The sequence below is a fragment of the Myodes glareolus genome, chromosome 18 (genome assembly GCF_982192425.1).
Source record: "Myodes glareolus chromosome 18, mMyoGla1.1, whole genome shotgun sequence".
NCBI lineage: Eukaryota > Metazoa > Chordata > Mammalia > Rodentia > Cricetidae > Myodes > Myodes glareolus.
In genome coordinates, this window is record NC_142043.1 from 50,472,342 (window position 1) to 50,485,119 (window position 12,778).

Here is a 12,778-nt window from a genome sequence, read left to right on the forward strand (position 1 = left end):
TTTGTCTAACTCATTTTAGAGCTAAAATTGGAGCTGTATCTTCAGAAATTCTAAATCTTTGAAGAAAAAATTGTTTAATCCCCAACATTCATTTTTTTTCTTTTAACCTTGCCAGTCTCTTATTTTTTAAAAAAAGACATTTGGCAATGAGTGAATAACTTAGTTTTTCCCCTTTGTACATATATGAGACTGATAGTAGATTAAAAAGAAAAATTTATAGATGTTTCTGGAATAAAATTCATTTAAAACAAAAGTGGTTTGGCAAAGACAAAAAATTCATTTTTAAAAATCCCCTACTTGAACCCAAATGATTTGGAAAATCCTAAAACTTTATTTTATTTCAAATTCCCTACTTGCTAATTCACTGAGTAATGGATGATAATGGATTAAAATCCGCGTATTGACTGTGTGTTTTTAATTATGAAACCAACATATAATCTCCATTGTCTTACCCTAGACCGTCCATTACTACTTGCAGGTTTCCTTACCTGAGGAATTGTTCAGTCTTGTTAGGTTTACTTTAGATAAATTTCTTTTAAACACACATGCATTTACCTACAGAACATTTTTCTAACTAGACTATCAGAGTGATCGTTGAGCCTCCATTTTTGTCAGTTTTTTTGTATTTGTATATTTCTGTAAATAATATTCATTTAAATTCTGAAGGTATTCTTGTATTTGTTCACAATCTGTGCCATAGATGTTCACAAAGTACTTAGATTACGAGTCATTTTACATAACTAACCTAATTTAATTTTGCCAAAAAATACAAAAATAGCATTCTTAAAGTGATGTATTTATTTGTGTTTTATATGTGTGTGTGTTTGTCTACATGTATATATGTTTATCTTATGTATGCCTGGTGCCTGCAAAGAACAGAAATGAGGACACCTGTTCCCTTGAGCTAGAGTTACTGACAGTTATGAGCTGCCCTGCATGTACTGGGAGCCAATCTTTGGTCCTCTGGAAGAGCAGGAAGTGCTATTAATTGCTGCGCCAGCTCCTTAACCACATATGTAACAAATACTTTAATGACCCTTACAGATTAGGCCATTACATTACATAAAGAGGGACCTTGGAACTCTAAATGAGATATCTCCATCAAATCCCTCCCCTCAGAGCTCGGGGAACCCCAGCAATGAAGAGGTAGGAGGAATATGCAAGCCAGAGAGGATGAAGGACACCAGGAGAACAAGGTCCTCTAAATTCCCTGAGCAATGCCCTTGTGTGCTAACAGAGAATGTGGCAGCAAGCACAGGGCCAGCATGGACCTGCACTAGGACCTCTGTGTATGTATTACAGTTTTCCCTTTAGTGTTTTTATGGGAATCCTGAGGATATGAATGAGTGGGTCTCTGATTCTTTTGCTTTCTCTTTGGCTCTTTTCCTTTTGTTGGTTTGTCTTGTCTAACTTTGGTATGATGGTTTCTATTTTATCTCATTAGATTATATTTTGCTATGTTTTTGTTGTTAAAAAAGAATAGAAAATAAAAAAAAACCAAACCATAACTATGTCATTAAAGTGCAGAGGGTAACAACTTACCTACAGCCACACAGAACTGATAATTAATGGAGGTGAGTCAAAATGAAGGATAGGACTCAAAATTCCATTCCATTCATCTTATCCTATCCCTAAATAATTTTGTATAATACCCCAAAATTCATATAATATTTTTTCTTTGTTCATTCGTTTGATTTAATAATTTGCCTAACTTCAGAGTTTCCTTTAACGGCAGGAAGACATCTTGATTTTGATGTGCACAGTGACAACTATTTACATATTTTAAAGGTCGTTAATTTCCCCATTTGTTACCTTTACTGTGATTCAACCTGCCCTAGGGCATTGCTTTTCTTTTTGCTGACTGATTATGAAGTATAAAAATTTACCCTGGTATGTGATTTTACAGAAAGCCGCATTTCTCCAGAAGCAGTCTTTGCCAGTTTTCCTAAAAACAATTTTACCCTGGGGTATTATATTTCTGTGTCTTCCGTGTACTCAAAGGCAAGGTAAGCCTGGTGAGACGATTTAGTGTGAATAATCCGATAAGCAGGATTACCTGCTCATGAGAAAGCAGATTACAAGGTTGAGAGGCCAACGTAGAATGCTTTGTCATTAATGATCTGTGGAATTGACAGGTGAGAGCTATTCCCCATCCTCAGCTCCTGTGCCCGATAGGTCCCTTCATCATCTGACATAGAGCTATGATGATAGACAGCCACGGACAGATAGTGCATACCCTAATTCCAAATGTTAGGGTAATTTCCAGAAACAAAGTACAATGCAAAAGACAAAATAGAAGTCTTTTCCAAGCTGAAAGGTGAGTATAGGGGGGAAACAGTATTAACATTGAGACACCTATTAAGTGTCCAATGTACGAAAACATAGAACTGAAACCTGATCTAATGACATTGTTATGGTTGCTAAAATTCTAAACTCACTATACCAGGGCCAAGTCAAGCACAGGATAAACCAATCGGCTCATATGCAAGCTCTGGTGTCTTTGGAGTGCCATATATCTAGTTATTTTTAATTTCCTCTACACGCCATGACACTGCAGCAAACAGACATCGCAGTACATAACTCATCATTTTAACCCACCAAATGCTCTCCTTATATAAACTAAAAATTTAAAGTTGTTTGTATCAAAGCCAGTATCAAAATATATTTGGGGAAAAATTAAATTGCATGGATATATTTCAACTTTGATAGTCATTGTCTTACAGGTATTTTTCAGGAGGTGGGGATAATTCAGATGTTAATAGTCAATATAGTGTTAGTGTTAGAAGGAAGGGCTTTTAGGGAGATCCACGCATTTGAACCCACTGCTCTCTCACCCCGAGTCAGCATAGTTCTACCCTCTGTGAAAGCAAGTTCTGAAATAGCTATTGTGACTGTGTACTAAGTCTTTCTGAGACAAAATGAAATTCTAAGTTAAACTCCTTATACAACATTGCACAGATATCTGCTCGTGACTGCATTGCCTTAACTATCAACAAGGGATAATGCCATCTTCATTAGATGAAATGTGTCCACACAGATTAAGAACTTTGAAAACAAATCTGACTCAGGGCAATCCTTTAATATGCTTTATTTGTCAGGAGTCCACTAGTTTTCTGTTTGTAACAATATTCTTTTTTAATTGAACTTTTTCAGCATTTAATGTGTGTGTGTGTATTATCATGCCATAGTGAACATGAGGTGGTCCAAGGACTTGTGGGAGTCAGTTTTTCTCTTCCATGTTATATGTGGCAGGGGATAAATTTGGGTCTTCAGGTTTGAATTCAAGCCCTTCAACCCACTAGGTATCTCACCACCCAACCTCCACCATTATTCTTAAGGAATAAGATTTATTTTTGTTTCTGTAGAAAACCTTATGCTAAACAAAAGAGAGGTTTTTTTCGGCGAGAAGGCATTATCCATGCAAAGGGTGAGATATGGTAGAGTGCCAAATCTGTCTCCTTATCTAGTGCTCTTTTCAGGGGTACAAAAATCACCATCTTGTCGTCAGGACGTGGTTCAATAAATCATTGTAGTGGTTGCTTATCTATACTTGTTTTAATATTTCACAGGGCAAGGTGAATTCATGAAAATTATAGTAATAATAACAGACCAGACTGTGTGCAGAGTCTTGGTTCTAGAAACTTGTAGATCTTCTTTAAGAAAAGCTCTATATTTTGAGTATAAAGATAGCTAATTACAAAGTACAGGAAAGGATATGTTATATAGAGATTACCTGTTGACTCTAAAACTTCTTTCTTTCTCTACATCTCTTTCATTTTTTCCCTCCCTCCCTCTCCTATTCTTTATTTCTTTCTTCCATTCTCTCATTTCTTTCTTCCTCCTTCTGATTCTTTCTTCCCCTTCCTCACTTCCTTACAACATCTATTATCTATGGTTTACAGTATTTATTACCTCTAATAAGAGGTGACACTTTACACCATAATATTACTTTTTATAGTAAAGCTAGGAAGACTTGTTCATTATTTTGAACCACACATAGAATTAGAAGAGTTGTTTTTCCACTTATGTTAGCATCACTAGTGTTAAAATGAGTAACCCATTGGAAAAAGATTGTGAACTATCTGAAATTTACCAACTACAAATAATCACACACTGAAGAGATCTTTGACTCAACCACCCACTTTGGTGAACCATAAAATACTCATATTTTCTAGGACAGATGACCACAGGAACAAGTACTCAGAATGGGCAGCAACAATGGAGAAGCTCTGATGTTCATGCTTCTGATGCATGCACATGGAGGGAAACAAATAAAACCCAAGTTACTCAAGGAAACTGAATGTAGAACACAAGAAAAATGATCTTGGGTAGAAGGTTATAATAGGAAAATGTGACCCACATGTGGAAAAATGGGAATACGTGAACATTCCTAATGGGATATAAAATGCTGCAGCCCTAGAAGAAAACAGTGTTTGCACCCCACATAAAGTTGTGTTTAAAATTACCATGCAATCCAGTAATGCTACTTCTTGGTATACGCCTCACGTCATTAAAAAACTTAGGTGTGGATAGATACAGATGTTGTGTTAATAGCATTTGTTCATTAGAGTGAAATGATAAACCATTGGCAGAGAGGAAGTTTTTCTCTTATAAATAAGAGTCATACATGTGGACTCTTATTTATATTTTAAAAGTAATAATTTTTCATGCATTCTAGGACATACGGGAAAGTTGGAAAACTTTATGTAAATGAAATGTGCCTGACACAAATGAGAAATATTATATAGTTGCACATTTTAGTAGACGGTTCTAGGTGCTGGGGAAAGGAGGAAGAGGCAGTCATCGCTTAAAGCAGATCTAATTCCTATTAGAGATGATGGCCCAAGTCTAGAGATGGACTTGACAAAACCTGCACCAAAATGTTTGTTTAATGGCATGAAATTGCTACTTAAAGATACCTAAAAATATGAAATTTGTTATTTTAATCATATACATACATATGATTATATATGCACCCATTTTTATTTAAGTCAAGTAATGTAATGTTTCCTTTAGTAAATCTAGTTGCAAGAATTAGCAACATTAATGAAACCTTAAATTTATATATTTGTATGAACTGTATTGAGAGAATGAACTCTATCTAGGCTAGAGAGATGACTTTGCTGTGATTACAGGGTCATAGGAAGTGGCGATGTTTGCATCTCTTATATTTTGGTGTAAATATTAGATAATGGAATTAATATCAAGTGCTTGGAATAGTGCTTGGAATAAGTATAGGCTTTGACAATTAATAATTGATGTGATCACAATCATCATCATCACCATCAAAAACAACAACGGTGTTGTCATCATGAGGTGAATTTCCTGTGGAACTTTGACCTTGGCCTGTTGCATTTCATTTACTTCCATCAAACCTACTAGTTCAGATTTTGCTGGATGACTCCTGCATGCATGTAGTTATAGTACATCAAGAGAGCTCCAGGAGCAGAGTGTAAGAGCAGTTAAGAGTGTAAGACCAGGAGAAAGATTGTAAGAGGCAAAGAGGACTAGGGTGCTTGCTCTAAGATTTGTCTCCTGGTAACATCAGACGCTACAGCCATAACAGCTCTCCAACACGATTGCCCGATCATGAGCTAAACAAGGACAACACCAATATGCATGCCAAAATGGATAGGGAAGAGCCCATGGGGCCTCAATGCTAGATAACTATAGACAACTGTGGGAAGCTGGGAGCAGGAGAGGTGGCTTTCTTCAGGAAGAACACACCCGCTCATTGTCAAGGGACAAATGGTCAGTCCTGGAATAATCATACACATAAGTAACACTATACAGACTGAGCAGATATTATTTATGAATAAAATAAATATATATAAATATATAATATATTTATTATATATTATAATACATCATATATATATATATATATATATATATATATATATATATATAGAGAGAGAGAGAGAGAGAGAGAGAGTAAAAAACAAAGAGTCCATGAATTTGAAAGTGATGAAAGAGAATGGAAAGTGTATTTGGGAGGCTTTGGATGGAGGAAAGAGATGGGGAAACGTCATTATAGTATAATCTCAGAAACAATTTTTGGAAGTCATGTGATGTGTGAGTGAAAGGGAGGCTAACAGGATTAGGAGGTCACAAGGGAAGGAACTGGAGTGGATAATTTGGGACCAGGGGAAGAAAGAAAAAGAGCCGTGATGCAGTTGGAGAACTGCTGTTTGCTTTACAGGGAAGGAACAGTTTGAGATCACAAAGGAGAAGAGCATTTATTTGGTTGGGCGTAAGTGATGGAAGAGACCTCATGGGGTGTAGTGACCTTTGGAAGTTGTTTCTTCTGGTGAACTGGGGAAGGTCAAGCAAGTAGACCCCTGTGGTAATCAGAGCAAAACCACAGAGTTACTATCTGTGATCTGTGATCATGAGAATTAGCTGTAGTGGGCTGCAGATGGTAATGAAGGAGCTTATTAGACAGAAGGGCCCACAGATGCGGCTAGCCCATGGGGGTCTACAGTGGAATGGAAGTGAGATTGTACATTTAGTCAGCTATGGTTCTTCCAGAAGTTAGTAGCAGGTGAGAGGCATGACCCTCTCTGAATTTAAGAAGGAAATACATTTATAGTAAAGAAAGTGGTTTGGAGAAAATAACAGTTGAAAGTAGGGAACTTTTATCAGGAAATAATAACAGTCTAGCAAAAACATAGTAAGAGCCTGAGTTTTAAGACACCCTTAATGCCAAATGACTGACCAGGTTCATGGTGATTCTAATATATACACATCTCAACCATAACATAAAGAGAGAAAACATTTCAGAAAGCAAAAAGAAAAAAACTCATTTAAAAATTTTTAGCCAGTTTTGAGGAAGAGTGGTGGATGATCCACATCTTTTCTATGTATAGCTAAAATGCCAGAAATGTGACTTGGGAGAAATATTTTTTTCCATCTTCAATAGGTATAGTACATCTTCCAAACTGTGTCTGCTTTTAGATTTAAGCCGAATATCAGCAGAATCAAGCAGGATAAAGATGTCTCATAGAGTAGTGTGTTGAATCAGATAAATTGGATCAGTAGTTGAACGGAAAATGGTCTCGCAAAATATCACCTGTCATATATTCACGGCTCCACATCCCCACCATGGCTTCAGCACCAGTGCATTAAAGGTATGCCTGCCTGGGAAGTCGTAATTCCAGCACAGCCATGTGTGTACACAGTTGTACAATTGTGAGAGCAAGGGAACACTAGAGACTGGAGCTTTTTCAGTGGTACACAGAGGTACATTGCAAGTTAATAGGTTAATAAAACTCTAAAGCTGAAGTCAAGGGGGCACCTCACTAGAGTTATATCTGAAGTTGCAGCACATTTTCTTAAAATTTAATGTGCTCCTCTTTCACAAGCAAAGAAATAAAAGGAAAGAGTCTCAACATAATGTTTTTAAGCAAGTGAATCCAGCCTTCTACCTGTAACGTTCTATTGAAGGAAACCCATTTTAGCAAGGTGTAGGCGTTAGCTTACTGAATGGAAAGGGCGTGTTTTTTAGTGCAGTCATTATAGTTTGGGTGAACCCAAATATCTAAAAGCTTTTTATTTGTTTGTTTGTTTAGACAAGCTGTCCTCCAATGTAGCAGAGAACGACCATGGGATTTTGGTCCTTTTGCCTCCACCTTGTGTGTTATATTCCTGGTGTATGCACGCTGGCAATAAAAACCCGGGCTTTGTGAGTGCTAAGTGTTCCTGCGGCATTTCTGATGCTCTGATAAAATGCTCCGACAAGAAGCACTTTACCAGATAAAGGGGTTTATTCTGCTTATAATTCCAGGTTACGGTTCATCATAGCAGAGCAGTCACACTGGCTCGAAGCAAATTGTCATGTCCTATCCACAGCCAAGAGCAGAGGAAAAATAGATGCATACAGACCAGCTTTCTGCTCCATTAGCTCTCTTTACTCCGATACAGTCCAGAATCTCTGCCCAAGGATTGATGTGATCCTCCTATATCAATTAGCTTAATTACAGTGTTCTCCTACAGAAAGTCCATGGACCAATCCAATGTAGACACGCGCTCCTTAATTCTCTCTTCCTGGGTGATTGTAGGTGTGTCAGGTTGAGCATTAAAACTAAGCATCACCTTGGGCATGTCCTCTACCGACATAGCTGTTCCATGGCTCCCCGGTCCCCTGCTATTCCTCATTATTCCTGCTTCTCTTTTACCTCTGAACTTTGGAGAGGATCTTTATCAGAGGACCCTCTAACACCTTGGTCTTCCCTACCTCCTTCCCCCAGGGATATTTCTCTGACCAAATCACTTTCTCTACACCTCCTTGGTCTTACCTGAGTTTTTGTGTTTTACTTTCCAAAGGTCTCTTCTTTCCTTATGCATCATGAGTTTTGTTTTCACCTCCAACTCTATTCCCATGTTGTATCAACTGAACATTCTTCCAAAGATGGGTTTAGGATATGTTACTGCTTTTAGAAATAGACAAATTGTCACTTGAACGATTAATTGATATCTACTTTTTCCTACTTCATTCTTTTGGGATGCTTTCTTCATGCAGCAGAGTACCCTTTCCTTGGAAAGCTGCCTTTGGGCTAGCTCTCCTATTATCCCACTTATCAGTGGGCTTCGGTAATGGTCCTTAGTTTGAAGTGTAGTAAGCTATTTAAGGTTCCATTCTATCATCTTTCTAGCACTACAGGCCAGCTTCAGAAAGTTATTTGCCGTAACAAGTTTCAAGAATGATCAGTGTTGAAGAATGAGAAGCCTTACATCACCTCCTCCAATGATCTCATGAGCAAAGTGATAGTCTCAAGCAACAGCAAAACAGATTTCTGTTGAATTTGAAAAAAAACAACAACAAATGGTTGAAATAATACTTGATATCAACATGGTTTTCACTAGTGAAAGGATGCGACTCTTTTTCTGAGCTGAGATGAAAAATCTCGATTGTGTCTTCAAGTTTATTTTCTATAGAAAGAAGCAAGATGGAAAACGGCGGGAGTGAGAAGTGGAAGTAGGATTTGATTGATTGACAAGTTGCTGGTAGGGACATCTGGCTGGGCATGTTCAGTCATATGGGGGTGTTGAGTTTGCATTCCAACTACCATTTCTCAGCTGAATAACTGGTATGAGACCTTTCTTTCTCCCAGTCTCCTTACTGATAAAGTGATATGGCTAAGGTGCCAGCATTGTAGCATGGAGAAATCTTAATGATGTCCGAGAACTGTCAAGGGCTCGCTCTTAAGGGGAAACATCTTCCATGTATTCTAAAAGCAGCCAACAAATGGATAGTGATGCCTCTAGAAGGCAGATGGGTAAGAACGACAAAAAGAATGTCATCATGCTATCTGTAAGCCTGAAGATTGGGCTTCCTGGAACCAGGGAAGGAGATTCTCAAACTGAGAAAAGTTTGTGTAATTCTATTTTCATGCTGCCTCAACATCAAGACACATGAAGCCAGAGGAAAATCTTAGTTTGTGAACTTCTGACTAGTAGCCTCAGAATCACCTGAGAATTACTTAGATATGCACGTTTTGAGACCTCATTATTGATTGAGTTAGAAGGTAGAGGAGTGTGGGTTAGGAAGTTTCTGATTCTAATACAGGCTGAAGTCAGAACCCTTCTCCGCCTTTGCTAGGATTTGGGCTGATTTCCTGGTAAGATTATGGGTGTGTTAGGACTGAAACAGGGATAACACCTTTGCCGCGATGACGTGTCTGGTATGGAATCTGATAAGACTGTGGCTACATAACCACAATTTGCTTCAATATATGAATAAGTTAAGAGAAAATAACTTTTAAAACGAATACTAATCGCAAATCTTTGAATCACATTTTTTTTTATTTTTAAAGAAACAGAGTGACTTTAATGCCAAACTCTATAATAAGATAATCAATAGCTAAATCTACTCTTCAACTCTAACCTCTGAAACTATGGCTTGTGCATACTATCTATGTTTTCTATTCAACGTCCTATCATCGTTCTTCCCAATTCTCATACAAAAACTATATTAACCATCTTTCTTTCAAGGATAGCGTCATTTATTCTGACAATACAACTAGCATTTATTCACTATAGAAACTCTGGAAAATTCACTAAAATATTGGCAGCAAAAAATCCCACTTTCAATTACATAGAGACGACCCCTAATTTGTTGCACTCACTCACTTATTTCTGGTACATTCCCATATGTTTCATTATGATACATTATCATCTATTATACATGTGGATTTATATCAGTGTCTTTACCTACTCTCCTGCATGGGCTTACTAATGGCCTGGAGTTTCTGACAGGAATCTTTGACGTACCCTTACCTTTCTTTCACGGGTTGATGGTTCTATGAACCGCTTTTTTTTTTTTCCTCTTCCTGCACAGTTCAGACTCCTTCTCCCTCCTGGAACCGCCTAGGTTTACTGGGGTCTTGAGCTACCTACAGCATGGCACTGAACAGATCGTTCAAGCATTGCATGCCTTTCTGAAGTGTTCCAGATAGGAGCAGTCTTGCAGTCTAAGCCAGGGACCCCTGTACCCACATAGGCTCTGAGCAAACTGGCTTACTGTCCTCACAGAGTTTCCATTTATTTTTTTTTGAACTTTTGAAAAAGTTATTTAATTAATTTATTTTTATACAAGTTCTTGTTGTTTAATCCTGGCTGGCCTGGAACTCTCTGTATATTTCTGAATATATACTCTCTGTATATATTCAGACTGGCCTGAAATTTACAAAGATCCACATACCTCTGCCTCCCCAGTGCTGGGATTAAAGGCATATGCCACAATGCCCTAGAAGGTATTATCTCTTAATGGCTGAGCCATATCTCCAGCTTACCTCCCTGTTTTAAACAATTTTTAAAAACTATCTTTTCTCATTTTACATATCAATTCCAGTTCCTACTCTCTCCCCTTCTCTCACTTTCTGTACCTTGTTCCCCCATCACCCCCCCCATCTACTCCCCAGAGAGGGTAAGACTTCCCATTGAAAGTCAACAAAGTCTAGAACAATACTTTGAGGCAGGACCAAGGCCTTCCCCACTATATTTAGGATGAGCAAGGTATCCCTTCAAAGAGAATGGGGTCCAAAAAGCGAGTACAAGCAGTAGAGATAAATCCTGGTATCAGTCATACAACTGTCACCCACATTCAGAGGACCTAGTTTGGTCCTAAGCTGGTTCCCTCACAGACAGGCCAGAATAGGTGAACTCCCATTTGCTCAGATAAACTGTATCAGTGGGCATCCCCATCATGGTCTTAACCCCTTTGCTCATAGTATCGCTTTTCCCTCTCTTCGGCTGGACTTTGGGAGCTCAGTCCAAGGCTCAGCTGTGGATCTCTGCATCTGTTTCCCTCAGTTGCTGGGTGAAGGTTCTATGATGACATATACCAAAGTCATCAATCTAACACCTGGGCAAGGCCAGTTCAGCTACTCTCTTCACAATTGCTTAGGGTCTTAGCTATGGTCATCCTTGTGAACTCCTGGGAATTTCTCTACTGTCAGGGTTCTTGATAGCCCCATAATGACTCCCTCAATCAAGGTATCTCCTTCCTTATTCTCCCTCTCTATTCTTTCCAACTTCTCTGTCTTTCTTATCCCTACTACTGATTATACTATGTAAATGTCTGCTACAATGCAAGGACCTCCTCAAATTTTAACACACCTCCACTACTACTACTTTACTCCTTGCCTTTCTTCCCTTTTTACTTTTCTGAACTGCCTTATAGACTATCTGTTGTCCTTATTTAACTTGCCAATTGTCTGCTTTCCCTGAATGGAAAATCCTCACCACAGAAGTTACAACATTTGCTTATATTGCGTTCTATGTCCTATTCTAAAACCTACAGGAGTACTTGATTTGTAACAATATGTATGTGAGATAGGAAATGAATGGATATGTAAATGAATGTGTACTCTCAAATAAGACAAACCTCTGATTTTAATGATTTTGCACTCTAGGGCTAGTTAGTCTATGTGAATCCAAGTGCCCAGTTAAAAATGTCACGCTACAGAACTGGAGATTGCTGAGTGATGATGAAGTCACTTATAGCAGCCTGCAGCTCTAGGTCCAGAGCACATCTTACTCTCCCTCTGGTCTCTATAAGTGCTAGCACACAGTGGGATGCACACACATACTCATAAATAAAAGCAAATCTTAAAAATAAATAAATGTCATTTCCCAAAGCTTTTCTTAGCACTTACAGTAAAGATGATCTCTCCATTTCTTAAAGTACCCTCACCTCTATGTTTTTTTCTAGTGGCATTAACATGTTAAATCATTTGTTTTCAATGTTAATCAGTCATTAACAAATTAAATCATAATTATATGTGATCTTTCAGATCGAGTGATATCTAAGCTCCTTAAATGCAGGCAGACACCCATTATATTTCTACATCCTGCCATCCTTTGACAACAACATGCAACAAATTGCTTTAAAAATAAATTATTGGCAAAACTGATATTGCCAAAACAAAGGAGATTGCACATAGTAACATGTACCATTTGCTTGGTTGGTAAGGATGTTCAAGTTTAATCATACAAAAAAAAGGAAAAAAGACCACTTGATGTCTGTACATTGATGATTCTTGTTTTCAAAAGGAAATGACTATGTAAGAATTATCAATATCGTTACAGATCATAAATGCTGCACTTGCTTTGGCATCGCGACCCAAGAGTCAAGTGGTCAAAAACACCATGGAAATGTATAAGCGCACATGGGAGCATTATGTACATGTTCTCACCGAAGCAGTGGATGACATCACCAGCATTGACGACTTCCTGGCTGTCTCTGGTATGTTTTTGGTCTTCTAATTCATGCTAA

At 38.0% G+C, this 12,778-nt stretch overlaps 1 protein-coding gene across 3 annotated transcripts in view; it reads left to right on the plus strand.

Annotated features, from left to right (window-relative positions):
* Ctnna3 (catenin alpha 3) overlaps positions 1–12,778 on the plus strand; it is a 1,405,098-nt gene that overhangs the window by 939,129 nt on the left and 453,191 nt on the right. For all 3 annotated transcript variants that reach the window (XM_048451587.3, XM_087898188.1, XM_087898189.1), the window contains one exon: positions 12,592–12,748. In XM_048451587.3, coding sequence (XP_048307544.3) covers positions 12,592–12,748 — 157 coding nt within the window. The remainder of the gene's footprint in view (positions 1–12,591; positions 12,749–12,778) is intronic.